This window comes from Xenia sp. Carnegie-2017, unplaced genomic scaffold (genome assembly GCF_021976095.1).
Source record: "Xenia sp. Carnegie-2017 unplaced genomic scaffold, XeniaSp_v1 HiC_scaffold_23, whole genome shotgun sequence".
Lineage (NCBI taxonomy): Eukaryota > Metazoa > Cnidaria > Anthozoa > Malacalcyonacea > Xeniidae > Xenia > Xenia sp. Carnegie-2017.
The window spans coordinates 6,007,179-6,033,491 of NW_025813486.1; the positions used below are offsets into that span (position 1 = coordinate 6,007,179).

General features: G+C 34.9%; 1 protein-coding gene and 1 long non-coding RNA gene across 2 annotated transcripts; one reads left to right on the forward strand and one right to left on the reverse strand.

The window, feature by feature from the left end:
• The first annotated feature begins 13 nt into the window (after positions 1–13).
• On the forward strand, positions 14–25,400 carry LOC124447811 (serine/threonine-protein kinase/endoribonuclease IRE2-like). The gene is made up of 5 exons (XM_046998812.1): positions 14–523; positions 8,871–8,942; positions 16,443–16,514; positions 23,679–24,388; positions 24,642–25,400. Exons 1-5 carry the CDS (start codon positions 169–171, stop codon positions 25,287–25,289), a joined length of 1,857 nt encoding a protein of 618 aa, XP_046854768.1. The 5' UTR covers positions 14–168; the 3' UTR covers positions 25,290–25,400.
• Positions 14,219–14,735, reverse strand: LOC124447816. The gene is made up of 3 exons (XR_006948837.1): positions 14,665–14,735; positions 14,429–14,573; positions 14,219–14,299 (listed from the first exon to the last, which is right to left on the reverse strand). It is a non-coding gene; the product is annotated as an uncharacterized LOC124447816 (long non-coding RNA).
• Positions 25,401–26,313: the final 913 nt, after the last annotated feature.

Sequence of the window (26,313 nt, forward strand, 5' to 3'; positions counted from 1 at the left end):
CCAAATCATGTTGATGTCGCTGCATCTTTACACAATCTTGGTTTGGTCTTTGAAAAAATTGGAAAGTACGACGAAGCTAAAGACGTTCACGAAAAAGCTCTAGAAATTCGAAAACAATCGTTAGGTCTAAATCATGTTGATGTTGCTGCGTCTTTAAACAATCTTGGTATGGTGTATTATGATACTGAAAAGTACGACAAAGCTTTAGAGTTTTACGAAAAAGCTCTAGAAATTCGTAAACAATCGTTAGGTCCAAATCATGTTGATGTGGCTGCGTCTTTACACAATCTTGGTTTGGTCTTTAAAAAAACTGGAAAATACGACGAAGCTAAAGAGGTTCGCGAAAAAGCTCTGGAAATTCGAAACCTGAATGTGCTAGGTAAAGACCATAATCATCCCACTGCGTCTTACAGCAAGTTTCGTAGGATGAACGAAGAAATTGAAGAATATGAGTCTCAAAGAACTCAGAGTAAATTTACAGTTCCAAGTCATGCTCATGTTTCTCTGTCATCAAAATATTTTGGTAAGTTTGTAGGTATTATATACAGCATAATGTTGGTGGCTGATTTGAGTTAATGATTTTTTTAAAGTGCAACTTCGGCCCAATTTCACCCCATTGTTTTTTCGCCAATTAAAAAATATACATTCTTAAAAACATTTTGTGTAAGTTTGAGCATTTTTGGTTTGGTATAATTTGTTTAAATTTAACGCTAAATTTCGTCCCTGGCTGCGAAGTTTTACAAATGGATCGTGACGACATAAGATGTTCCCACCTTGCTAGTTTAAGTTTGTTATTTACAATAAGCAAATGCCAACATGGAGCATTAATATTTTTAAATTTTGTGATGAAAAACGCGTTTTATTCTGCAAATTTGGCCAAAGTATCAAAACGATAGCTATCAATACAAGTATTGGTTAAAGGGGAACTCCACCCTCACATAATGTTGGTCTTAAAAGTTCCATTTTTATGTAAAGGTTATTATATTTTGAAGTTTTTAGATCAGCTATTTTACTTTTGACAAAATCGCGTCTTTAAGTGCGCTGTTTGAGCTGTTTTGAGGCTCAGCAGCGTTGGCATAGAAAGCGTCAGCGGAAATTATTTTGACGCATTTTGACTCAGTTTTGCATGCATTCACAACCTCGGCAAGTAGTATATCAACGTACTGGTATTCTTTCTTTTCTTTCATTGCTTTTACAAGCCATTGCTTCTTTGTTTTAGCAAAAATCAATGTGTAACGCTCTTGCCCTTTGTTTGTCCCTGACTTAATGATGCTTTATCACGGTTTATATTGTTGTTGTGGTTTAATGCTGCTAACTGTGTGCGGGCTACCATTCCAGGAAATGAAAAATGCTCTCGCTTTGGGCAGTATTACAGTAAAAAGGAATGGTAAACCTCCAACTCTCCTGTGTGACAAAACTCAGACAGCTTCAGCAGGTCTTTTAGAAGCCTTTTGTCACAAATCACCTTCTCTGCAGCAATATATGCTTGTGAAGTAGGAGATAACCACTTCTTCTGCTTGTTTGTCTTTCTGTTAATTTTTGGTAGCAACATTGATGAAAATAGGTGTTCCCTCTCCAGAAATGCTTGTTGTTGGTTAAGGATGGACTTCCATTTTTCCACCAATTCTTCTGCATTCTTGTTACAACTTGCAGAGCACCACAAAGATGATTAGACATGGACTTAATCCAATGGGTCAAGTCATCATTTCCCTTAATATTAGCCTTCTTTGTTAGTTTTTTGTGACAGATTTAGACAAATGCCACACACCATATTGGTGATCAGTATGAGGGTGTTTGTTTTTCATAGCACTGGCAATGTTTGTCCCTAATGTGACTTAAAAAAGGGAAATTATGTATAAATAATTAGGAAACTATAATTTCATACTTTACGTCAAGGAAAGTACACCTAAATTCTTTGCACGAAATGCTAATTTTCCAACGGTTTTATGTAGGATTATTCATTGGCGTAGCTAGGAAAAATAGTCACTCCCGCCAATCAATCTCGCGCCGAAGGCGCGACCCCACCAGGGGGGTCCGGGGGCATGCTCCCCCGTAAAATTTTGAAAAACAGAGCCTTGGAAACAGCATTTCCTGCGATTTTGAGGGCGAATTATTTGTTGTACAATAATTTATAAAAACCCATTTTTGTTAGCTGCATTCTTAATGTGGCAATCGTTGAAACTGCAACTAGTTAAAAGGAGACAATTGTCCCCTAAAACATAATTTACTCATCACTGCCCCTGCATATACAGAATAAATTTGTATTAGCACAAAAAATAATATAGTATACGACACTTCTAAAGTGCATAGAGAGAGATTTTTCTTAGCACTCTACTTGTTAGTTTAAACTTGTTTAGATTGGGGCAAGTAGACAGGGATGGCTTTATTCTTTAAAGTTATGCTTAATTTTCTCAATGAAGTACCATGTATTATACGAACAAATATCAAAACACATACTATACTCATCATTTATAAAGAAAGGCCAGCCTCCTGGGTTTTTCTACAAATTTTTCAACCACCTTGTTATGCAACACCTCTGATTCCTCTTTCTTTTCAATGATATCTTTGTGAATAGATATTCTACACAAAGAGCTAAGCCGACCTTGACCCATTCTATTTCTTAAATAGCTTTTACCCTTTTAAGCAAGAAAACGACCTCTCTACTGAAGCACTTGACACTGCCAACACACCATTCAATTTTAACAAATTTACCGCTTGACCTAAACTCGACTGGAGATTAAATTTGAAGATGTATTTAAGAACCTCATTACTGCACTCTTTGTGAAAGTCCTTGTCGTTGTAAATGAAGGAAAGTTGACTCTCCAAAGTTTGGATGTCAAAAGAGGACTATACTTATCTTTGAGAAGATTGATCTTCTCCTGTGGAACTATGCCCTTCCATGTAGTAAATAGTTTAGGATTTACAAGGTCTAAAAACTCGAACTGATTAATATCTTGAAATCGTTCACTTAACATGCCTTTAATGGAATCAATAATCTCAAAATAAAGCTGTTTGTAATTGTATCTACTATCTGCTCTGGTTGCTGGTGGGCCTACTTTTTCTAGTGCAGTTTGGTAAAACTCGGTGAAAGCTTGATCTGTGCGAAGTGACACAATAAACTGCTTGAAATTGTCAATCTTGCTTATGCCATAGTTAAAATGGGTTTCCATATTTTGAAGAATGGAATACAAAATTGTGGACTGTTCTAAAATCCTGTAAAAAACACACACTAGAAAACAAAAGAGAAAGCTATCAAGATGAAAGCTATCCCACCCAGCTGGTTGTTCAAGTACCCCCTCAAAAATATCTAAAAGTTTTTCATAGTTTTTGCGCAATAGATTGATTAATCTAGAGCGATAATACCATCTTGTTTCACCAGGGGCAGGAAACTCAAGGTTGTTAGATGTGAGAAAAGCTTTTCTTTTTGGGGCATTGCTTGTAAATGTGCTGAATGTAGCTATATTAATAAAAAAGATTTTAACAGGAGAAATTGATGAGGCCGACTGGCATAGGACCAGGTTCAATCTATGAGCTGCACAATGAACAAAATGAGCAAAAGGATACTCTTGTCGAACCAATGCTTGAACACCATTGATATGGCCAGACATGGCAGAAGCATCATCATATGTTTGTAAAACCAGTTTTTCTTTTATATTAGAATACTCACCAAGTTTATCTTTGACAACTTGTAATATTGCTGTAGCATTTCTGTTCATACTTACATCCACAAATCCTAATTGCCTCTCCATAATTTCACTTGCTTTGTCAAACCGAGCAATAACACTTAGCTGCTCTTTGGTGGAGACATCAGATGTTTCATCAACCAGAATACTCATAAATGTGCAATCATTTATTTCCTTTCTGATTTCATCTTCAATAATTGAATCAAGACAGCTAATAAGACCATTTTGAATTTCTGGGGAGACTCCAGTAAATCTTCTGTCACCAACTATATCAGATTCTGCTAGTCTACTGTGCAGTCGACGCTCAAATACAGAATCAAACTTAGCAAAACATTCGAGCAACTTTCTATAATTACCTTTGTTCAAGCTACCTTCGGACTCATTGTGACCTCTAAATGGCAACTCTTGCTTTGACAAATACAGCACGGCCTCAGTAACAGTTTTTAAAATTTCTCGATTTTGTCTTACCTCCTCATTGTGACGCTGAATCTCATTTCTTCTAGCGAGGGACATAAGACAATCAATTCGTTCACTAGCTCCATACGTTTTCCATGTCTTAAATGCAGTCAAATGCGATTTAGATTTTCATGCTTCTTAGCATCAGACATAATACTCCGCATATCGTTGTAGCCATTCTTAGTCCACGATGGCGATGTTTTGGGAAAACATTAGACATGGCCAACAAAACACTTTCTGCAAGGTTGTACTGCCACACAGCCAGTCCTTCGCCTCATACCAATCTCTCTGAAATGCTCTTCCCTTATTTTGGATAGTTAAATCAGGAGTAGGCCGTTCATGAACGATAACATTCTGTTCGACCGACGATCGAGCAGAGAACGGTTTAGCTAATAAGCTATTTACTAAATCAACATCAGTTGAGCAAATCGCAGTCGCACTTGAAGCCATTGTGTCATACACAAATACAAAATAGCGATTTGAGAGTAAACACAATGGAAAATTAATACCGACAATGACACGTAATTTGATAATCACTAATCGCTGTACTCGTATTAAAAGGTCGAATAATTACAACCTCCGCCAATTTAAAATAGCGGGAGTTCGACTATAAAAACAGCAAATTTGAGCATGCGTCAAGTCCCTTAGCAAACCAGAATTCAAAACTTCTTATATAGAATTATATTGTATGTTCCGCCCTCTGAAGATGGGCGGAATACGTGGAGAATCGCGCGAGTATGCAATGTGCGAGAAAAGGCGGTTGCTAGGTTACATAACAAATCTTGAGATTTTGCTGTATTACGATTACGAACCACCTAATAAAAGCGTAAATATGAACGAATAAAACATAATATTACAAATTGTTCGTCAAATAATGTATATCTTATGTCCAAATAGAATATTTATTATTTTTGGGGGAAATTTCTACTCCCGCCGGGCGGGAGTAGCGGGACCGCTAGCTACGCCACTGGGATTATTTTCTAACCATAATGAATCTAAACTACACAACCATGTTTTTTTATTATTATTATTCAATGTTATTGATGGAAATAGACTGGTTTCACATTAGTAGAAACTGTTGTTAAGGTTGAATTCGGAGGACAAGCAAACGAAGCAAACGGCATTACAGCACAGTTTCCACACAAATAAACCTTCTTATTTTTTAAGAAATGATATTAATCGATATTTAAATTCTATATGTAGTGCGGAAACTGTGTGACAATGGCCTTTATGGATGTGAAACCGTTCTATTAAAACAGAATACAAATAACCAGCTCAATACTTTCTTGTAAGCTATAAAAGTTGCTTGTGTATATACCTATAAATAAAAATTCTGAAGTTTCGAAAAGAAACATTTTGTGGTTTGGAGAAGCATTTTGACGCAAGTTTGTTATGACTGTGCAATGACTTTACATAGAGCTTTGAGCATCAATTGACGATATGACGTCAAATACAAGCCGCTGACATATGTCTGCTCCCACGCACCGGATGCCCTAGCTGCAGCATTTCAACTCATTATTGTGAAAATATTGAATCAAACAAACAAATAATTGCCGCATATTTATTTTCACGGGACAGACAAAGTTTTAAGACCAACATTGTGTGAGGGTGGAGTTCCCCTTTAATAAATCTTTGGAGGACGCAATTTTGTAATAAAGTTCATCAACGAAGTTTGTTAACGCTGATAGCCATAATGAATATAAATACTAATCAAATGTATTTTGCCTTTCTTGTACTAAATGTTGGACATTTCTATTAATAAAATAAGCTTGAAAATGTGTAACTCTTGACGATGAAGCTTTCTGCGTTGAAGTCTCGACCACAGGTGTTGGTGTAACTTGTAATTGTCACAGAGTTGCTGAGAATATCGTAACTATTAACCATATTCTATATACAGACATTACTGAACTGAAAATATACTGGGAAAATATACTTGGACAAAGTCTTGCATTCGTCAAATCAATAGGTACATCAATGGCTTAGGCATTAATATTATGTCAAATTTAATTCATGTTTTTTGGGTCTAACTCCAACTATTTGAGATCCGTAGCTTATTGATGGCTTTTAATATGTTTCAGTCGGCTAAGAATACATACAAATTTCATAGTATAATACAAAAAAATTTGGCCATAATGAATTGAAAGTCCTAGATTTAAGTGGTTCATTGACATACAAATTGTTTTGTGTGAGGACTGGGTTATTCATTTTGGTTGTAGACAAACAAAAGAGCCAAAGCATTGATTAAAACGCAGTTTGGATTCATACTTACATTAATAAACAAAAAGAATAAATCAAAAATCTACCTATAAACTAAAAACATATACATAAAACTCGCTCTAAAGAACAGTGAGATGGAAACAAAACATTTTAATCAAACAAACATTGCTCAAGATATATAACAGCTATAAACTCATTGTTAGTTGTAAGATTCAAATACAACATTGAACCATTTAGAGATAATAATATTCCATATACCTGGTGTCTATTTCAAAGTGACTCATAGAATTAAAGCATACATTTAAATATCGTCTTATAATATATACGTATCAAAAATTAAACACACTTTTAGTCTTTGACGTCTTAGAAAAATTTTTATTTCACCAAACCCAGCTCTGTGAAAATTATGTTATCAAAAAATCATAGACTGAAAAATTGACAAACATTGGAAACAAATCAGGATGATTTTAAGACAGACATATTTCAGCATGCTTACGCCATTTTCAGTGTATTAATTTTTACAGCAAGAAAATATTATGTCATTTATACATGTCACAGATATTATATTACAGGAGTGAAAGTAAATATTTTATTTCAAGTTAAAATTAGACCTATAATGTATTTGTTTGCTAAGATCTAATTTTATCAAGTTGCTTAATATAAAGCATAAATAAATGATTTTAGCAATAAAGATAGCAAAAGCTTGACAAAACATGTGTCTACATTTTATCAAATCATGGTTGTATGAAATGTTTAGCAGCTATTTTGCTACTAAGAATTTATTGAAACTACATTGACATAGCGTGACTGACATTGATACCAAACATTATCATAGAAATTAATAAATATACACACACATAATACACACAATAAATAATTTACAAACATGTATAGAAATTAAAGTCATTATGTTTCCTGCAGGATGTTTACCTAACTAAAAAAGGTGTTTACTAATTCAAAAATATTATAGCGATCACTGCTTTCCTTGTTTATTCCTCACGCTCATCTATTTTCTAGGAATACAGTTCAATTTCATTTCATAACTGACAAAAACTTGCGACGACGAGTTGATTGTTTAATGAAAGTATAGCGCTGAGGTAGGAGTAAACAAGCCACATATCGCGATAAAATTTCTGTTTGACCGATCTCTCGTAATTGCCTCGATTCCGTAGGGAAAAGCAGCCTTCGCAACAAATTGAGTAATTCGGCAAGGATTCCATATACATTAAGGGAAAGAATCGTCAACGAGAAATGAATTCGAACTTCGAAGTAGCTATTAATTAAGCAACCATTCATTTGTTCTGTTTAAGAACGAAATTCGTCCATTTTCCAGGCTTTTGGATGCTTGCATATTCTTTAGGAAACTTTCGAATATATATATATACTGTTTATGACGATAATGTATGATTAAAATAATTCCAAACTTTTCTTTTAAATCCATCAGTAATTAAACAACAACGCTAAAAAATGTGTTAATGTCTGTGTCTGCTTACAACTTTCGTTCTTTGACAGGTTGCATAAAGTTGCATAAAATTGTAATAGTTTCCTTGTCCTCAAAGCAGACATTCAACAGCAACAGACTTTAGCAACTTTATTATAAAATTACTAAAATACTCGAAAGAGATTGGCGACAAGAGTTCGTTATCACTTCTCAATGTCTGAACTTATTACAACGCCCTTAATAACCGAGTGTAAGGTCTTTACGGAGAAAAATTGGACTGAATTTATTTGTACTGACCGAGACCCTTAAGGAGAGGTTTGTGATAAAAACAGAGCAGGCGAGATTAATAAAAAGTTAATTAGCTATATGGTATTATTTGACTTGAAACAAAGCTTTCTTTTCTTTTTCCATTCTTGCTGTTTTGCAAGGACTGGCTTTCACTCTTCTAGTTTTTGCCAGCAGAAAATATATAGTTTGAAACTGTGTCGCCTAGATAATAAAACCCACTTTTCGAGTGTTCTTTTTTGACTTACATTCATACCATGGTTTTTCGTTTTACAAAACATTTGCTGTTTGCTTTATGAAGTTTTAGTAAAACACAAGACAATGGACATTCCGTATATAGTAAGCATTATGCAATCTAGATAAATAATGTTTACTATATACAGAGTGTCTATTGTCTTGTGTTTTACCAAAATACTCTTTGGCAGTCGTAATTCATGAAGTTTGTTTATCTACCTTTATTTGTAAAATTACGCCTGATAAAAGCTGGTTCATTACGTGAAAATATTTACTGCCGCCTCAATATTTCCAATTGTAAGGTCATTTTATTACTTGAAAATGTCAGTCATGTAAGACAGTGCGTAATATATGTATATAAGATTTTGGAGATAATGGGAAAAACAAAATGAAATATATAGTTTTAAAAGCTACTATCCTAAACTTTTCAATTTATTTGTTTTATAACTTTTATTTCTTTTTGAGCGCTAGCTGTTAATTCAATTTTTTTACTCGTTGTCAAAATGGAAATACACAGCTTGTGTTGATAACGCTTTTTAAAATATTGTTCGTAGAAATCACAAGTGGTGATGATGCTAATGCTAAAGATGTCGGAAATTCTCCTGGTGTTGAAAATACAAAACAAGGTATGCTTTTCAATTCTATTTTATATATATTGCAAAACTTAAGCATATTTGTTTTGTATTGTATCAAAATTTAAGTCATTTGATTGGTATTTTTGTGTTTTTATGAAGATTTATAATATTTAATAATATGCATGATGTACGTATACAGTGTTGCACTTTCGGACTCCAAACGTTCGTTTAATACGTTTGTTCAATACTGTATTAATGACTTAAATTTTCCTTTTGTGAACGACAAATAATTTTAATGTACTTTGTACCAGACGGCAGTGCTCAGCACAACTTGACAAGTCTTTGTTTATCACAATAAATACTGCGTAGCAGCAAAGTGGGGCAACTCTTTATAAAGTGCTCAAATTGATTACATTTCATAAGTTCCATTAAAGAAAAAGGATTATAATAAATATGCTAAAACCTTTTAAAACAAATCTTGACATAATGTACACCATACAGATCAGACCTTGTATTTTAGAAGTGTTCAGGTTAGACCATCTGCTTTAAAAGGGGTCGTGTTTGATTACATTAATTACTATTTTCTTTGTTAGAGTACAGGAGATTAGTCGGAGTATAACTTTTTCCAGATAGAAATTAATTTTTTTTTCCTTCTGGCTTACAGCATCGAAAGTATTGAAACAATTAAAAAAACATCACCAAGTCCAAGTTCTAATAAAAATTTACTTCAAATACAGTCTTATAATCTTTACATTAACAAATGTTATGAGATATATGAGTTTTTTTCATCACATGCCTAAGCAACACTGACTGGTAACATTTTGCGGCTGGTTTAATCTGTTTTAACTATTTTGCCACACTAAAAAAATTTTACTCGAAGCACATTATCAGTCAATTGAAATTAAGATGAGACATGAGGTGATAATGACATCATGCAATCTATTTTTTTAAAGTAACGTTTATTTGTATTCTGCTTGTTTAATCATAAAAAATTCTCAACAAACTATCTTTTGGATGTACTGTCATACTTCACTTTTGCACCACCATGCATACATTACCTAGCTAATAACAATAAATATTATGCAAAGAACGGCCACCATCAAATGGACTTGCTCCACATACTTTAATAAATAGGAATTTCTGTTCATTGTAATAAAAATACCTCAAAATCATATGGAAAATGAGCAAATTTGACGATGTGAATTCTCAATGTTCCACAATAGAAAGAAGGCTATTTACAATTTTCGTTATGGATAATGTAGCATTAAATTGCAAACTTTTAAAACGATCTTCTAAATTCTAAATTTACAGAAAATTACAATTTATTTTGAGCTCTCTCTTTGCTAAGTATACTGGAGATCACCTCTTCAGTGTGAACATCATTCAAAAGTCCACAAAGATCATTTTCTAACTTAGCATTAAATTTTGAATACTTTTTACTCAGAGTTGCATTTTGAAAGTTGCATAGAGCATAAAAGTTGCTGTATCAGTTTTTTCAACTAGAAAATTTCCGAAAATAGATAAGCAAATAACGTTACTAATCGCAAAACGTAAAAACAACGACTTTATTCATTGATTTCAATAAATTACTCCCACTGATCTAAAAATAAATAAATATAATTATTTGCACAGTATTATATGGCGTTTCGTTCCGGTCATAATTACATGAAGTTGATCAAACGAAAAACAATCCCTCATAAATACGTCGAACTTTCAAAGTTGAAGTTCAAACGTTAAAAACTAAAACAAAATGCCCAATGTCAATAGCAAACATCGATGCATACAGTCGAACCGCTCAAAAATAAATCGAAGTGCAAAAATATAAGTCGAAGGGAAACGGAAGTCATGTACTGCAGTAGGAAGCGGAAGTCTTCTTGGACGAACAACTAATATAATTTTTCCCGAAGTAAACAAAATGGCTGTTAGAAACCAAATAAGCGCTATTGAGCTAGAGGAATTCTTTCGTTCATTACAAGAGCTTTTGATTTCTTCATTCAACGATGTGTCTTTTGACTCAGCTGAGTATATTTCTCGCCGTCTCGATGGATATGAAAGAAATCTAAGTGTATTATTGGCAAGACTGCAAGAATCGTTTCCTAATGAAGCACAATTGCTAACAGATATGAGAGATCTTCTTGGTATCGTTCGTACCCAGAAAGAAAGGTCTGAGGTATTATCATTTCGCTCATTAATGGCAGAGGAACAGCAAACTAATGACCAAATAAGTGTAAACCAGATTAGGAGTTGCGTTGGTCGACCCAGACTTCACATTTCTGAAGAATTGCTGGGGACACTACACTCTCAGGTTGGATTTTCGTGGTCGCAGATTGCAAGAGATCTTGGCATTTCTGAAAGTACCATACGTCGCAGAAGACGTTTGTTTCAAATGCCAAGTCAACAGGTATTTTCTAACATAGAAAATAGCGTTCTTGATCGACTTGTCCGTGAAATCTTGGATGTGACGCCTAGAATTGGTTATAGATTAATACAGGGTGCGTTACGACAACGTGGACTGCATGTCCAACGACGACGAGTTCTTGAATCGTTGCACCGGGTTGACCCAGTTGTGGTAACCCTTAGAGGATCAAGAAGCATCATACAAAGACGCTATTCCGTTCCTTGTCCAAATGCCTTATGGTATGTGAAATATTCATTAAGGGAAAACTGGTGGTAAAATAAAACTCTATCTTTCTTTTGTAGTCATTGAAAATCATGTTAGTTTATTGGCACATGTCAAAAGGGTTAAAAAATTTTTGTAGGCATTTGGATGGGAATCACAAACTTATTCAACCGTATCGTATTGTAATTCATGGTGGCATAGATGGGTATTCTAGAATGATTGTCTTCTTAAGAGCATCAACAAACAACCAAGCATCTACTGTAATGGAATGCTTTAGGGATGCTGTTAATCAGTACAACTTACCTTCACGTGTGCGTACTGATTTAGGGTTAGAGAATATTGAAGTTGCTCGATTTATGTTTCAATATCGTGGTCTGAATAGAGGCAGCTGCATAACAGGTACATCTGTTCACAACCAGCGTATTGAACGACTTTGGCGTGAAGTTAACTCAATTGTGTGTAGTCGTTTTATCAATATTTTTGCATACCTTGAAACTCTAATTCTAGACACTAATAATGAAATTCATTTGATTGCATTACATTTGGTGTACATCCCACTCATTAACAATGCACTGCAGAAATTAAGTGAATCGTGGAATTGCCATTGTTTGAGCACCGAGGGAAATCTTAGCCCAAGGCAGCTTTGGGTACAAGGAATTGTTGCTAATCAAAATAGTGATTTTAGTGCTGTGACTAGCATTCGAGATGGGTTACAAATAGATTGGAATGAGTATGGAGTTGAAGAAGATGGCCCAGTTTCAGAATTGCAGTCAAATTATCGTGTTAGAGTGCCATCTTCAACAGTATGTTTAACAGAAAATCATGTTGAACACCTAAATAATATTGCTCAGAGACTAAGGGGGGGGCAGGAGACCAAGATGGACTGATAGCTTTTTTTAGTTGTATTGGACAACATTCAGCAACATAGTTAGATATATTTACTACTAAAATGACTGAGCTGATCATATCCAATACAAAACTTTGTTAAGAAGCATTTAAAATGCAATAGATATAGTAACTTTTAAGTTCAGCACTAATAGTGTAAAAGTCAACATACAAACAGTTTCAAATCTAACAAAACTTAGTTCTGTTTTATATACCCTCTATACAATTCCAAAACCTTCTTCTTGGAAATTCAAGGCTGAGTCCATATTTCTTTCAAACTCTTCATAGTTTTTTACCTCACCAGGTAATTCCAATTCCAATGGACATGTGTTAGCATTGGGGTAAATGAATGTATTTTGAAGAATAGTTATACTCGATGGATGAAAACCCATTGGAGGTAAGGATTTGCAACCAGTTGAAAACATCAAAACACTAGGAATTCCAGAACCTGTAATAATTAAAGTATATTAACATCATGATTTAAAGAATGTTGCCAAAACAACAACATGTACAAATTCTAAAAAATATAACATACTTTGTGATGAAAGATACCGAGTGAAAAACTGTTTGATGCGAATCTCAACATTATCAAACTGAACAACAGATAAAAAATCATGGAGTGTCAAAGGTGGGCAAGTACCAGCCACAAATAAACTTTCCATCTTGTCTGGATGTCTTCTGATTGCGTCAAGAAGTGGGCATAAGCCGATCATCAATTGATCAATTTCAGCCTTCCTGGATAAGATGACTCCATGCAGACACAAGGACATAATAGCTTGAAAACGATTATCAATATTGACGGGATGAGGAAAACCTGACTCAACTAACAAAGGTTGAATTTCAGAAGCTAAGGTTTCGTTGTTTTCTTCATCAAAAGCATCTAGCTTTTAAAAGTATAAGCCAAAGTTAATTTTCATAGTTGTAAGAGCACAAAAAAAAATTGATTACTTTTCTAATCACCTTTTTCAAGACATCTACATATTCAGCATCAACAACATCCTCTGGACGGAGGTGATCCACCACGTCATTAGGCTGAGGGTTGAGGAAATATGCATACAAAACCTTTGGAAAATATGGAAAACCAGGAACACCATGAACTATTGATGCTGCAATAATCCGTCCAGCCACCTTATACAGATTTGATCTAAGAGCATCTGTATTGTGCATTGGTAAAAAAATTCCATCTCTTCCTTCAAAAAGACGAGGAGTAGCTGATGGAGAAAGGAGTTCACGCAACAGTAAAGTGAAGAACTCTCGTTTAGGGCCACCACCATCAATTGCTGATTCGTCTTCAAATGTGACCTTCAATGGTTTCTTAAAATCAAAATGTCTGTGTTTGAAAAATGACACACTATCAGCAAAAATTGATGATCTGCTGACTGTCAAGCGTGTAGGAGTCCCAGGGATGGGTTGTAGAGAGTATAATAGGTCTTTTAAACATGCATCCTCCTCAATTTTAGAGCCATCAAATTGTTGTTCATCTGAAAAAAATGTGAAAATTTACATTACTTTATCCAAATTTGTTGACTATGTAAACTTTCTTAACTACCTGGAAATAATTACCTGACTTGGAAGGTATATGACTTATAACATAGTCCACAGCCAGATCAAGTGTTGTACAATTTACAGCTTGTGCAAACACTTCAGCAGGACAATTTGGGAACATTTCATCTAGTTTCTGCTTTTCAATGCTACAGAGATTTAAAGAACTTCTTATGCCATCGGAAGTTTCACCTGTCTCACAAGCAATTGGGAGCGATGGAGTGGTAGTTGGAATAACAGTAACATATTGCTCACTGCTTTGCCTTTGGTTGGACTCCAAATTGCGTGATACATACGATCTTATATCACTACTTCTGACAAAATTATCCACATTATCACTCAATTCAACAATGTCATCATCCTGAATAAAACTCATTATAGTAAATGCATGATTTTGTAATCGCTAGAGCTTAACTGAACTAGCAATTAATCTACAATCATAATGTGGACAGTGTGTAATCTTAAGGCATATAATGAAGAGTTACAGTACCTCATCACTGTCGATCTTTACTAGAGAGCGGATATAAATTGGTCCAGTCCCACTAATGTGTCGTATTATTTTGGCATTTGCTTCTTGCCCTTGTGGCAGTTTTAATTGGGCGATGCCATTTCCGACAGACTTTACAAACTCAAAGCTTGGAAAAAATTAATTGTATTTAAGTAATTTAACCCATTCAATTCCACTGCAAGATACAAAATTGAATACTACATACTTCAATAGCTTACGTGTTTGGTCCTGTAATATGCTTCTTGAAAATACTGTGTAATTCCGCTCGTAATTGATCTTCTGACCACGATTTATCACGACTCCATGCGTCAACAAATAAACTTCTTTTCACGAGGTCTTCCTTTACTTGTCGCCGAGGGACTTGATCCCAAGCTGGATTAGGTAGTAGACACACGTCTTTTATAACCAACTCTGCAGCAGGTTTGGCTTTGTATTTCCCTTTTTGTTTTGTAGTGTAAGGGATAAACCGACCTCTTTCACTTCTTCTGGAACTATGAATCCTATTAGCAATTCCCGGCGACACACGAGGAATTTGGAATCTTTGGCCGATTTCTTCTTCAACTGAGCCAAAGGACCTGCTACTAGTACTATCATCGCTTATGCTTGGGGTATTGCTGGAAGCAGTGTCCGGTAAATTTTGAAGACAGGACACAACACGCCTAACTATTTCATTTAAGTTGTCCGCCATTTTTGATATGAGTGATAGTTATATCTTATTAAGTAGGTTTTGAATGGTTTTGTATGACCATAGACCATATCCGCTAATATCTCAGTGACTTCCGTTTCCCTTCGACTTATATTTTTGCACTTCGATTTATTTTTGAGCGGTTCGACTGTATGCATCGATGTTTGCTATTGACATTGGGCATTTTGTTTTAGCTTTTAACGTTTGAACTTCAACTTTGAAAGTTCGACATATTTATGAGCGATTGTTTTTCGTTTGATCAACTTCATATAATTATGACCGGAACGGAACGCCATAGTATTAGAAGAGCAAGTGACTCAAAAGATCTCATTTATGATTCAAACTGATTGTCAAATGGCTTGATGACCTCTATTAAAAAGTTCACGTGAATCAGACCAAGCCACTTACGACTTAAGCACACCGATTTAGTAAGAATGGCGCTACTTCTGAAATATCGCTTACAGAACTCAATGGCTGTATCATGTTTTCTTAGATAATGTAGTACGGACCACTGTATAGAAGGCCGCAACCATAACGTTTAGTGGGGAGCGGTGTTTAATAACGCTGCTGCTAAAATATCGCTTACAGAACTCAATGGCTCTATCATGTTTTCTCAGATATTGCAGCACGGACCACTGTATAGAGGGCCGCAGCTATAACTTTTAGTGGGGTGGGGAAGGCGGTGTTTAAGAACGCAGCTGTTAAAATATCACTTAAAGAACGTAGTGGCTGTATCATGTTTTCTCAGATATTGTAGCACGGACCACTCTATAGAGGGTCAAAACTATAAATTTTAGTGAGGTGAGGGAGGGGGTGTTTAATAATGCTGCTGCTGGAATATCGCTTTCAGAACTCGATGGCTGTATCACTTTTCCTCAAATATTTAATCTAGATAAATAATGTTTGCTATATACGGAGTGTCTATTGTCTTGTGTTTTACCAAAATAGTCTTTGGCAGTCGTAATTCACGAAGTTTGCTTATCTACATTTGTTTTTAAAATTACGCCTGATGAAAACTTGTTCATTGCGTGGAAATATATACTGCCCCTTTAATATTTCCAATTGTAAGGTCATTTTATTACTTGAAAATGTCAGCCGTGTAAAACAGTGTGTAATATATGTATATGAGATTTTGGAGCTAATGGGTAAAACGAAACGAAATATATAGTTGTAAAAAGCTACTATCCAAAACTTTGCAATTTATTTGTGTTATTTCTTTTTGAGCGCTAGCTGTAAATTCATTTATTACTTGTTGTCAAAATAGACATACACAGGTTGTGTGAATAACGCTTTTTAAAATATTGTTCGTAGAAATCACAAGTGGTGATGATGCTAATGCTAAAGATGTCGGAAGTTCTCCTGGTGTTGAAAATACAAAACAAGGTATGCCTTTCAATTCTAATTTTTTTGAATATATTGTGTAACCTAAGCATATTGATTTGAATTGTATCAAAATTCAAGTCATTTGATTGGTATTTATGCGTTTTTATGAAGATTTATATAATTTAATAATATGTATGACATACGTATACAGTGTTGCACTTTCGGACTCCAAACGTTCATTTATTACGTAAGTTCAATACTGTATCAATGGGTTAAATTTTCCTTTTGCGAACGACAAATAATTTAAATGTACTTTTTACCCGACGGCAGTGCTCAGCACAACTTGACAAGTCTTTGTTTATCTCAATAAATACTGCGTAGCAGGAAAGCGACGTAAATCTTTTTATAAAGTGCTCAAAATGACTACACTTCATAAGTTCCATTCAAGAAAAAGGATTATATGGTTGATTACAAATACATTCCTCAATCAACCTTTTACACTAACAAATGTTATAAGATATATGAATTTTTTCATCACATGTCTAAGCAACACTGAATGGTAACATTTGCAGCTGGTTTAATCTGTTTTAACCATGACAGTAAAATCTTGTCTCTTCACAATTTGTACTTTTCGCACTTTTTCAGTCATTTGAAATTAAGATGAGACTTGAGGTGATAATGACTTCATGCAATCTATTTTTTCAAAGTGACGTTTTTTTGTATTCTGCTTGTTTGATCATAAAAACCTCTCAACAAACTATCATCTGGATATACTGTCATACTTCACGTTTGCACCACCATGCATGCATACACTACCTAGCTAATGACATTAAAACTTATGCAAAGAACGACCACCATCAAATCGACTTGCTCAATATACTTCAATAAATAAGAATTCCTGTTCATTGTAATAAAAATATCTCCAAATCATATAGAAAATGAGCCAATTTGACGATGTGAAATCTTAAAGTTCCACAATAAAAAGAAGGCGATTTACAATTGTCAATATGACAAATGTAGCATTAAATTGCACATTTACTAAACGATCTTCTAAATTCGAAATTTACAGAAAATTACAAGTTTTTTTGACCTCTCTCCTTGCTAAGTATACTGGAGATAACCTCTTCAGTGTGTACATCATTCAAAAGTCCACAATGATCATTTTCTAACTTAGAATTAAATTTTGAATGCTTTTTACTAAGAATTGCATTTTGAAAGTTACATAGAGCGTAAAAGTTGCTGTATCAGTTTTTTCTACTTGAAAATTTGCCAAAATTGATAAGCAAATAACGTTACTAATCGCAAAATATAAAAACAACGACTTCATTCATTGATTTCCATAAATTACTCCCATTGATTTCAAAATAAATAAATATGATTATTTGGATTATATTAGAATAGGAAGTTCATCCAAAAATCTCATTTATGATTCAAACTGTGTCTTAATTGATGATTGTTAAATGGTTTAATCACCTTCATTAAAAACTGCTCGTGAATCGGACCAAGCTACTTACGACATAAGCCACCCGATTAATTAAGAATAATGCTGCTGATGAAATATCACTTACAGAACTCAATGGCTGTATCATGTTTTCTCAGATATTGTGGAATGGACAACAGTATAGAGGGCCGAAATTATAACGTTTAACGGGGAGGGAGCTATTCATATCTTCAGTTGTGGTCGAATAATATCTTGTGAATGCCAAATTCTTGTGAAAGTTAAATCAACTGAAATATATGGCAAGAATTTGAATGGCTTACTTTATCGTGGTGTTAAAAAAAACTATTGAAATGGCATGATTCCATTTCTCCTTCGGTAAATATTTAACTAAAACGGAATTTTCCTTGATAACTCTGACACATGACAGACAAATTGCTTCTTACAAATAAATCATCATATGTTGGATAATGTAGTGAATTACTGCAAATAACCATATTCAGTTTCGCAAGGGGAAAATGATACCAGCAATGCTGCACGATAATGAGAAAAAACACGAGGTAGAGATTTAGTTAACAGGGATAAAGATAACAAGCGTCACTTTACTAAGGTGCATAAGAGGAACAGTACGCATCAGTTATCAAAACAACGTTTGACAAAATAAAATTTAGGGATTTGATTGCATTTCAACACTAAATGTTTGGCAGAAAACATAAGAAAGTTCATCCGGTATGAGAGTGTTTAAATGATCCTGACTTCACTAATTGGAATTCAGCGAGGCGTTAAATGATTTTGGCAAATGGAAACAAGTCGGTACTTACCATGAGATAAATCTTCTTGAGGAATTTCACAATATTTTGATTTAATAAAAGAGCAAAATTTTAAATTTGAAACAACCAGTTTGGCCTAATTTTAGAATTTCAATAGGAATGACTTGTGGCCATTCCCAAACAGTTGTAATTTTTATGCTTGAAGTTTTTCCCCTTTCAATGCCTCGAAATCATTTTATGTCTGTTAAACGCCACAAGTCGTTCTCGTTAACATTTTCCAATTAGGCCAATTTGGTTGTTTTCATTTTAAATTTTTGCGTGATTATTAAATTAGTTAAATGAGAATGTTATGAAAATGCTCTAGAAGATTTATCTAAAGTAAATGGTTTGAACCCGGGAGTATCGTTACATGTTTGTAAATGTCGATCGTCCAGGTTGGTATAGTCCTGAGAAAGACTGTTTTTGTTAATACACATTTAATATAAGCGACAACGTTTTTGAAAATAGACATGTTTCGACATCTCATGATGCCATCTTCAGTATGGGTGAAATAATAGGTGATACAGGGTTTTTATAAAAGTAATATGAAACATAAATTACAACAATAAAAAGGAGATAAGATAAATTAATGAGGAGCGTCCGAGCGTATTATAAACTAAATATTGTATTGAATTTAAAAACTTGAACATTGAGGTCAGGGTTAGTTTTGTTGATGTGGAGTGCTTCTTTGATTTTAAGGAAAAATGAGGTGTCGGCAGTGTCGATGATTTTGAAACAAGAGGGTGAATAGTTGGTTTAGCATGAGTGAGATTTAAGAAGGTGTCAGTTGATATGAGAGTTTTTGTCTGTTGTGGTATGTTCCTTGATTCTGGTTCCCTGAGAGTTTTTGTCTGTTGTGGTATGTTCCCTGAGAGTTTTTGTCTGTTGTGGTATGTTCCCTGATTGTCGTAACGTTGTGATTGGTTTATGTGCGACACGTATGTTGTATGGTCGTAAGATACGCAACTATCTCAAACGTGTTTTTGACAAAAACAACTATAACTCTCACTTTATCAAACGCAACACTTACAAATCTAACGAATCAAACGAAACGAACAACTCAGTGACAACATCAACGATACCTTACATCAAAGGTACGTCTAAGACTATCTTGCGTATCTTAAGACCATACAACATACGTGTGCACATAAACCAATCACAACGTCACGACAAGTACTAACGAACATAAAGGACAAAGAACAACCCAGTTTCAAAATAAACTGCTCCGACTGCCACGCCTCCTATATCGGGGAAACTGGCAGGAACTTAAACATCAGACTTACTGAACACAAACGAGCTACGAAGAAACAAGACAAAACTAATCACATTGCCGAACGTCACCGAATCACAAAGCACAACATTGACTGGGACTCGGCAAAATGCATTGCTTACAGTACTGACTATAGACAACGGCTTACATTAGAAAGTTGGTATACCAACATGGAACAAACCCCCCTGAACAGATCACAACAATTACCGGCACCTTACAAACGACTTATTCACAATACAAACAAAGATCAACTAAAAACATTACACTTTACACTAATTCACAATGACAATTCACAATTGACACCCACACATTACAACTAAAAACATCACACCAAAATCACACATCACAACTAAAAATAAAAATATATCACTTCACACTAAAGGCTCTTACAGACGAACAAATTTTCTATGACAAAACTCTATGTTACCATTTTTTTGTGGCAAATGTCCATGTGTACGTGCAGCAAATTTTCTATGGCAAGTTTTTCATGTGGCATATTTTCTTTGACCGTCTGTACCCATCAACAAATTTTGTGTGACAAATGTTGTGGCCCGCGATATAATAGCACAGCATATATCAAAGAGAATACGCGGGAAAATCAGCGATAGTCAAAGTAAACAATCGTCGGCTGTTCAACGATGCCAATAAGTTAGAATGCCGTAGTAACTGTTTTGAACTACACAACGAAGCACAGTCCAACAGACTCATGGTGACATCGCTGATACAATTACTGTGTAAACGTTAAGTGTACCCACCTTTGATGTAAGAAAGATCGATACCAGGGACTTCCTCTTTCATTATGTTCAGGATCTCTTGATAGTCTTTTTTCTTCTTATTTCTGTCTTTGTAGCATTCTGATTTTAAATTCCACAAACTCTCCCTTGTTCTAAGTAACTCAAGGAGGTGACTTGTGGCTGCATCAGTCCAACGCACGTTGTTGGCTGCCGCCATGTTGGCCGCTAAGACAGATCTTTGTGGCCACAACACTGAGTACGCTGAAAAATTCCGCTGACTAGGTTCATCACTGGCACGTCATTTGTTATATTTTCTTTGTTGGCCGTACAGACGAACAAAGTTCGTCATTTGGCCCATTTTTCTATGACAAATGCATTTGTCACAGAAAAATATGGCAAAGTGACGCGTACAGACGGGCGTATAAAACTTGTAACATAGAGTTTTGTCATAGAAAATTTGCTCGTCTGTAAGAGCCTTAATTCACAATGACAATACACATTTCCTGTACACACAATACAATGACGTAAGAACCAGATAACAAATACGGTTAACCTGACGTTTACTACTCATTTGACTCTGAAGATGACTACCGCTAAGTTTGTCGAAACGTCAGTCAACAACAACAAAAACAGTACTTCTCAGGACTATACCAACCTAGTGTTAGTGTTGTGCAACCGAGTCCCAGTCAATGTTGTGCTTTGTGATTCGGTGATGTTTCTGTTGTAGTTGCTGAAATTGTAATGCAATCTATAGAGGAACGGGCACTCATGACTTACAAACATGCACTACCTTTTTGGTTTCGCTACGTAGATGACATAATCACAGCACTACATGCAGACGAGATTGATGACTTCCATACTCACATCAACAAACAGAACAGCCACATACAATTTACCAAAGATGTCGAAGAAAACGGAACTCTTCCTTTCCTCGACTGTTTGGTAAAACATGACAATCAAAAACTAGGAACAACAGTTTATCGCAAGCCAACACATACTGACCGACTACTAGACCAATCATCTTACAACCCTACATCACACAAAGCCACCACAATCAGAACATTAACAAGACGTGCACAAATCATATGTGATTCACCGGACGCTCTACAAAACGAAAACAACTATCTCAAACGTGTTTTGACAAAACAACTATAACTCTGACTTTATCAAACGCAACACTTACAAACCCAACGAACCCAACGAAACGAACAACTCAGTGACAACAGCAACGATACCTTACATCAAAGGTACGTCTGAGACTATCTCGCGTATCTTACGACCATACAACATACGTGTCTCACATAAACCAATCACAACATTATGACAAGTACTAACGAACATAAAGGACAAAGAACAACCCAACGAACGACAAGGTGCAGTTTACAAAATAAACTGCTCCGACTGCCACGCCTCCTATATCGGGGAAACTGGCAGGAACTTAAACATAAGACTTACTGGGCACAAACGAGCTACTAAGAAACAAGACAAAACTAATCACATTGCCGAACATCACCGAATCACAAAGCACAACATTGACTGGGACTCGGCAAAATGCATCACTTACAGTACTGACTATAGACAACGGCTTACATTAGAAAGTTGGTATACCAACATGGAACAAACCCCCCTGAACTGATCACAGCAATTACCGGCACCTTACAAACGACTTATTCACAATACAAACAAACGATCAACTAAAAACATTACACTTCAAACTAATTCACAATGACAATACACAATTGACACCACACATTACAACTAAAAACGTCACACCTAAATCACACATCACAACTAAAAATAAAATATTTCACTTCACACTAATCCACAATGACAATACACATTTCCTGCAAATTTCCTGTACACACAATACAATGACGTAAGAACCAGACAATAAATACGGCTAACCTGACGTTTACTCCTCATTTGACTCTGAAGATGACTACCGCTAAGTTTGTCGAAACGTCAGTCAACAACAACAAAACAGTACTTCTCAGGACTATACCAACCTAGTGTTACATGATAGCAACTACTATCATGTAATATCATATTATATCATATTCTAATTTCATATATTACTAATTAGGACATAATGTAGAAGCTTGCTTGCATGCGCTAGAAGTTTGCTTACATGCGTAAACATACTTTAGAACCGCCACCGCATTTGTTGTTATTCTGGTTAGCTACATCTTACTGTAACATACTGTATTGCGTATGGGATGTAGGTCACAAAACCACAATACTTCCCATTAGATATTATATATATATGAGTAGTTTAGACCACTGAGTACAACCTTCGAGGACAATTTACGAGGACAACCTACGAGCACAAGCTACGAGGAGACAAACTTAGGAGGCATAGCCTACCGAAGTAGGTTGAAAAGCTACAATCTACCAGACAACTATCTTGGCTTCTGTGCCATAACTATCTTTTGGCTTCTGTGCCTTCAATCTATTTGGAAAACTATTGTGAGTCATTGTTGGACTCACGAACGCTCAAGAATAAAGACTCGCGGTTGTACTCAGACAGAGGAGATAAGTTTTACTCATACTTATTGATATTATTATTAAGACACTTATCTACAAAACATGTACAGAAGATTTATCTGTTGATGAGTATTTAATCATTTCGATTTGCCAAAGTCATTTAAAGCTTTGTTCAATCTCGGCTACCGGATCATGCATTCACACCCTAAAAGACGAATGTAAAAAACATGCTCTCAAAATTTTAACTTAATATGTTCGAATAATATAAGGTTATTCTTCGACAAAATCACCAAAATATTTGCAAAAAAATTTTGTAATTAATTTTTGGTATAAGCTAACCTTAATGTCACCAGATTTGATTGCACAATTAAGAAATTCATGATATGTCTATTATAAATAGTTATTGATAAAGATTTTAAAAATATGCGGTATTAATATGCCTTTCTCTTACCCATGCATAAATTTCATTCTTTTATCAAATTTTTTTAGAATCAAAGTTACAAGAGTGGAAATACAATGATAAATCGAAGAAGCATAAAGAAATGTTTTCAAATCTGATTAAACGTTCACGCGATGACAGTGTCGAGGTTAAACAAGTGAGCGATGTACGTGTGATTTTTTCGGACGATTTTTGCATCGGAAAAGGAAGTAACGAGACCCGTGTTTTTCTTGGACTGAGGAAAGATGGTTACGGCAAAGCAGTGAAACGAATACTTCGAGACAACTGCATGAAGCTTGCACAGAAAGAAAAAGAAATTTTAAATCAATTCAACGCAAAGAGATCAAAATATGTTGTGAATTATTCCTTCTTAGAAGAAGATACTGGAACGGATTATGTCTATTTAATATTAGACTTATGTGAAGAATCGTTGGAGAGTTATGTGAAATCTTCTACTTTGGAAGATCTTCAAAACGCTCTTCCCGACATTCTCAGACAAATTTTGCAAGGATTAGCTGATCTTCATAGTGGCGAAAATCCCATTATTCATCGGGACTTAAAGCCTACCAATGTTCTCCGAGACTCACAAGACAACTTTCTGATAGCTGACTTTGGCATTAGTCAAATATTGAATAATGATTCTACGACATATGAAAGCAGTCCTAACACAGGAACGGAGTATTGGATAGCTCCAGAATCATATTGTGAAAAGGAAGATTCTGTTGATAAAGGACGGTACAAGAAAGAGTCTGATGTATATGTAAGTGTATGTTGCAATACGGTTCTTGATTTGTGAACTATTTAATAGTGGTCCGTTTAACACTTAAAATATAATAAGTACACGTGATTTTCTTTTGAGCCCGCTCTCTGCGGTGTTCTAGAAACCTAAGGTCCCTGAGGGGGAGAGGGTTTTACAATCTACTACATTATTATAAACAGTATAAGATTATAACCATTTTAACTTCATGCATATATGCATTCAAGTTGTGACATTACATTGTTAATCTTTTTAGAATGCAGGAATGGTAACTTATTATATTGCAACAAAGGGAAAACATCCGTTTGGAACTAAACCGTATAGACTGATGAACATGTTGAATGGAAAGCCTGTTGGTTTGGATCAAATCGAGGATGCAACACTAAAGGACCTTCTGTCGTGGATGTTAAATCTAAAACCTGAAGACAGACCATCGGCTACCGTGGCGTTAAAACACCCATTTCTTATGTCGGATGACGAGAAATTTGACTTATTATGTAAAGTTGGAAATATTCAGCAGATTAAGACAAATGATCCCCTGTGTAGTGTCGTTCAACAATTGAATAGTGAATCCTCAGATTGGAAAAGTAAAATAGACAGTGATGTTTATGATTATTTTAGGACGGATGTGGTGACTGGAAAGATTTTTACATATGACTCTTCATGGACAGAATGTTTAAGACTTATTCGAAATATAAACCAACATTGGAACGATCGACCACGGCCAAGACCACAACTAGAACCATTTTATAAGATTGGCGATCACAAGGCGTATATTCTCAAAAAATTCCCCAATCTCCCTGTTCGAGTGCATGCTACTGTGAGGTCCGATGAAGAATTGAAAAACAGTCCAGATCTCAAGAACTTATTCAATTTCGGTGAAAAGAAATCACATCAAAAATAAACAGTTTTTAAACAGTAAAAACAGTTTGTGAAAAGGCAAGTGAACAGGAAAGATACCGTGTAAAATAGAATTTACTCAGATTGGAAAAGACAAATAAATTTTTTACGCATATCATTATTTTGATTGTTGGCTTTTATTGACAGATTGATTGATTGCGATCAGCACTAAAACCATCCATTTTATAAAGTCGATGATCCTAAGGAGTTCATTTAAAAATCCAGTTCGGGTACGTGCGGCTGTCTGGTGTAATGACGAATTGAAAAACAACCCAGAACTTAAGAACTTTTTCAGTTTTTAATGAAAGCGAACCACAATGAAAAGTTTACTGATAGGAAAACAAGTAAGAAATCAACGATACGGTAGTTAAAGGTTTTATTTTATAGATGTAAAGTAGCAAAACACTTTTCACGAAGTATTTGGATGATGCATAATCACATTTCTGCATCTAGCTTACATTATTGAATGATACAAAACCTGGTTATTTAAATTTTATTCTCAATTGCTTTTGTCGAAGACATATGACATTTAAAGTCAACTTTATAAAATACACATCAAAACTCTTATACGATACTAAATGGTATTTCTGGAGTTACAATATTTCCAAGGTCCCGTTTATTAAAGTATTAAAACGAAGTGATAATGGTTAATGCCAGAATTACAATTAAATGGACTTAAGCTCTGAATTTAATAAACATTAATTATCTGAAGACACTGAATAAAGGCAATTAAAAGCAAATGAAGCCTTTACAGCAAATGAAGAGTGAATCCGGTATAGCACGCAGCTTGAAAGTCTGGTCTTGAATGTCATGGGCTCTTGGGAGTTGCTCATGCTGTAAACCTAACCATCGTTTGTTGAGCAACTCCACAGGTAGAATTTAGGAGTGCTTTTTTGTTTTACTATCTCTATCAATTACGTAGCTAATCAATATAAAACATTTGAATTAAATAACATTTTTCATGCAATCAGCAGCATTTCTTCTAATGGATTCTTTAATATTTTAATTAGTTTTATAGAAAATATTCA

Coding starts and splice junctions, on each gene's coding strand:
- LOC124447811 (XM_046998812.1), top strand. CDS start 169: ATGGTGTATTATGATACTGAAAAGTACGACAAAGCTTTAGAGTTTTAC. Junction 524..8,870: donor TCTGTCATCAAAATATTTTG/GTAAGTTTGTAG, acceptor TATTGTTCGTAG/AAATCACAAGTGGTGATGAT. Junction 16,515..23,678: donor TGTTGAAAATACAAAACAAG/GTATGCCTTTCA, acceptor AAATTTTTTTAG/AATCAAAGTTACAAGAGTGG.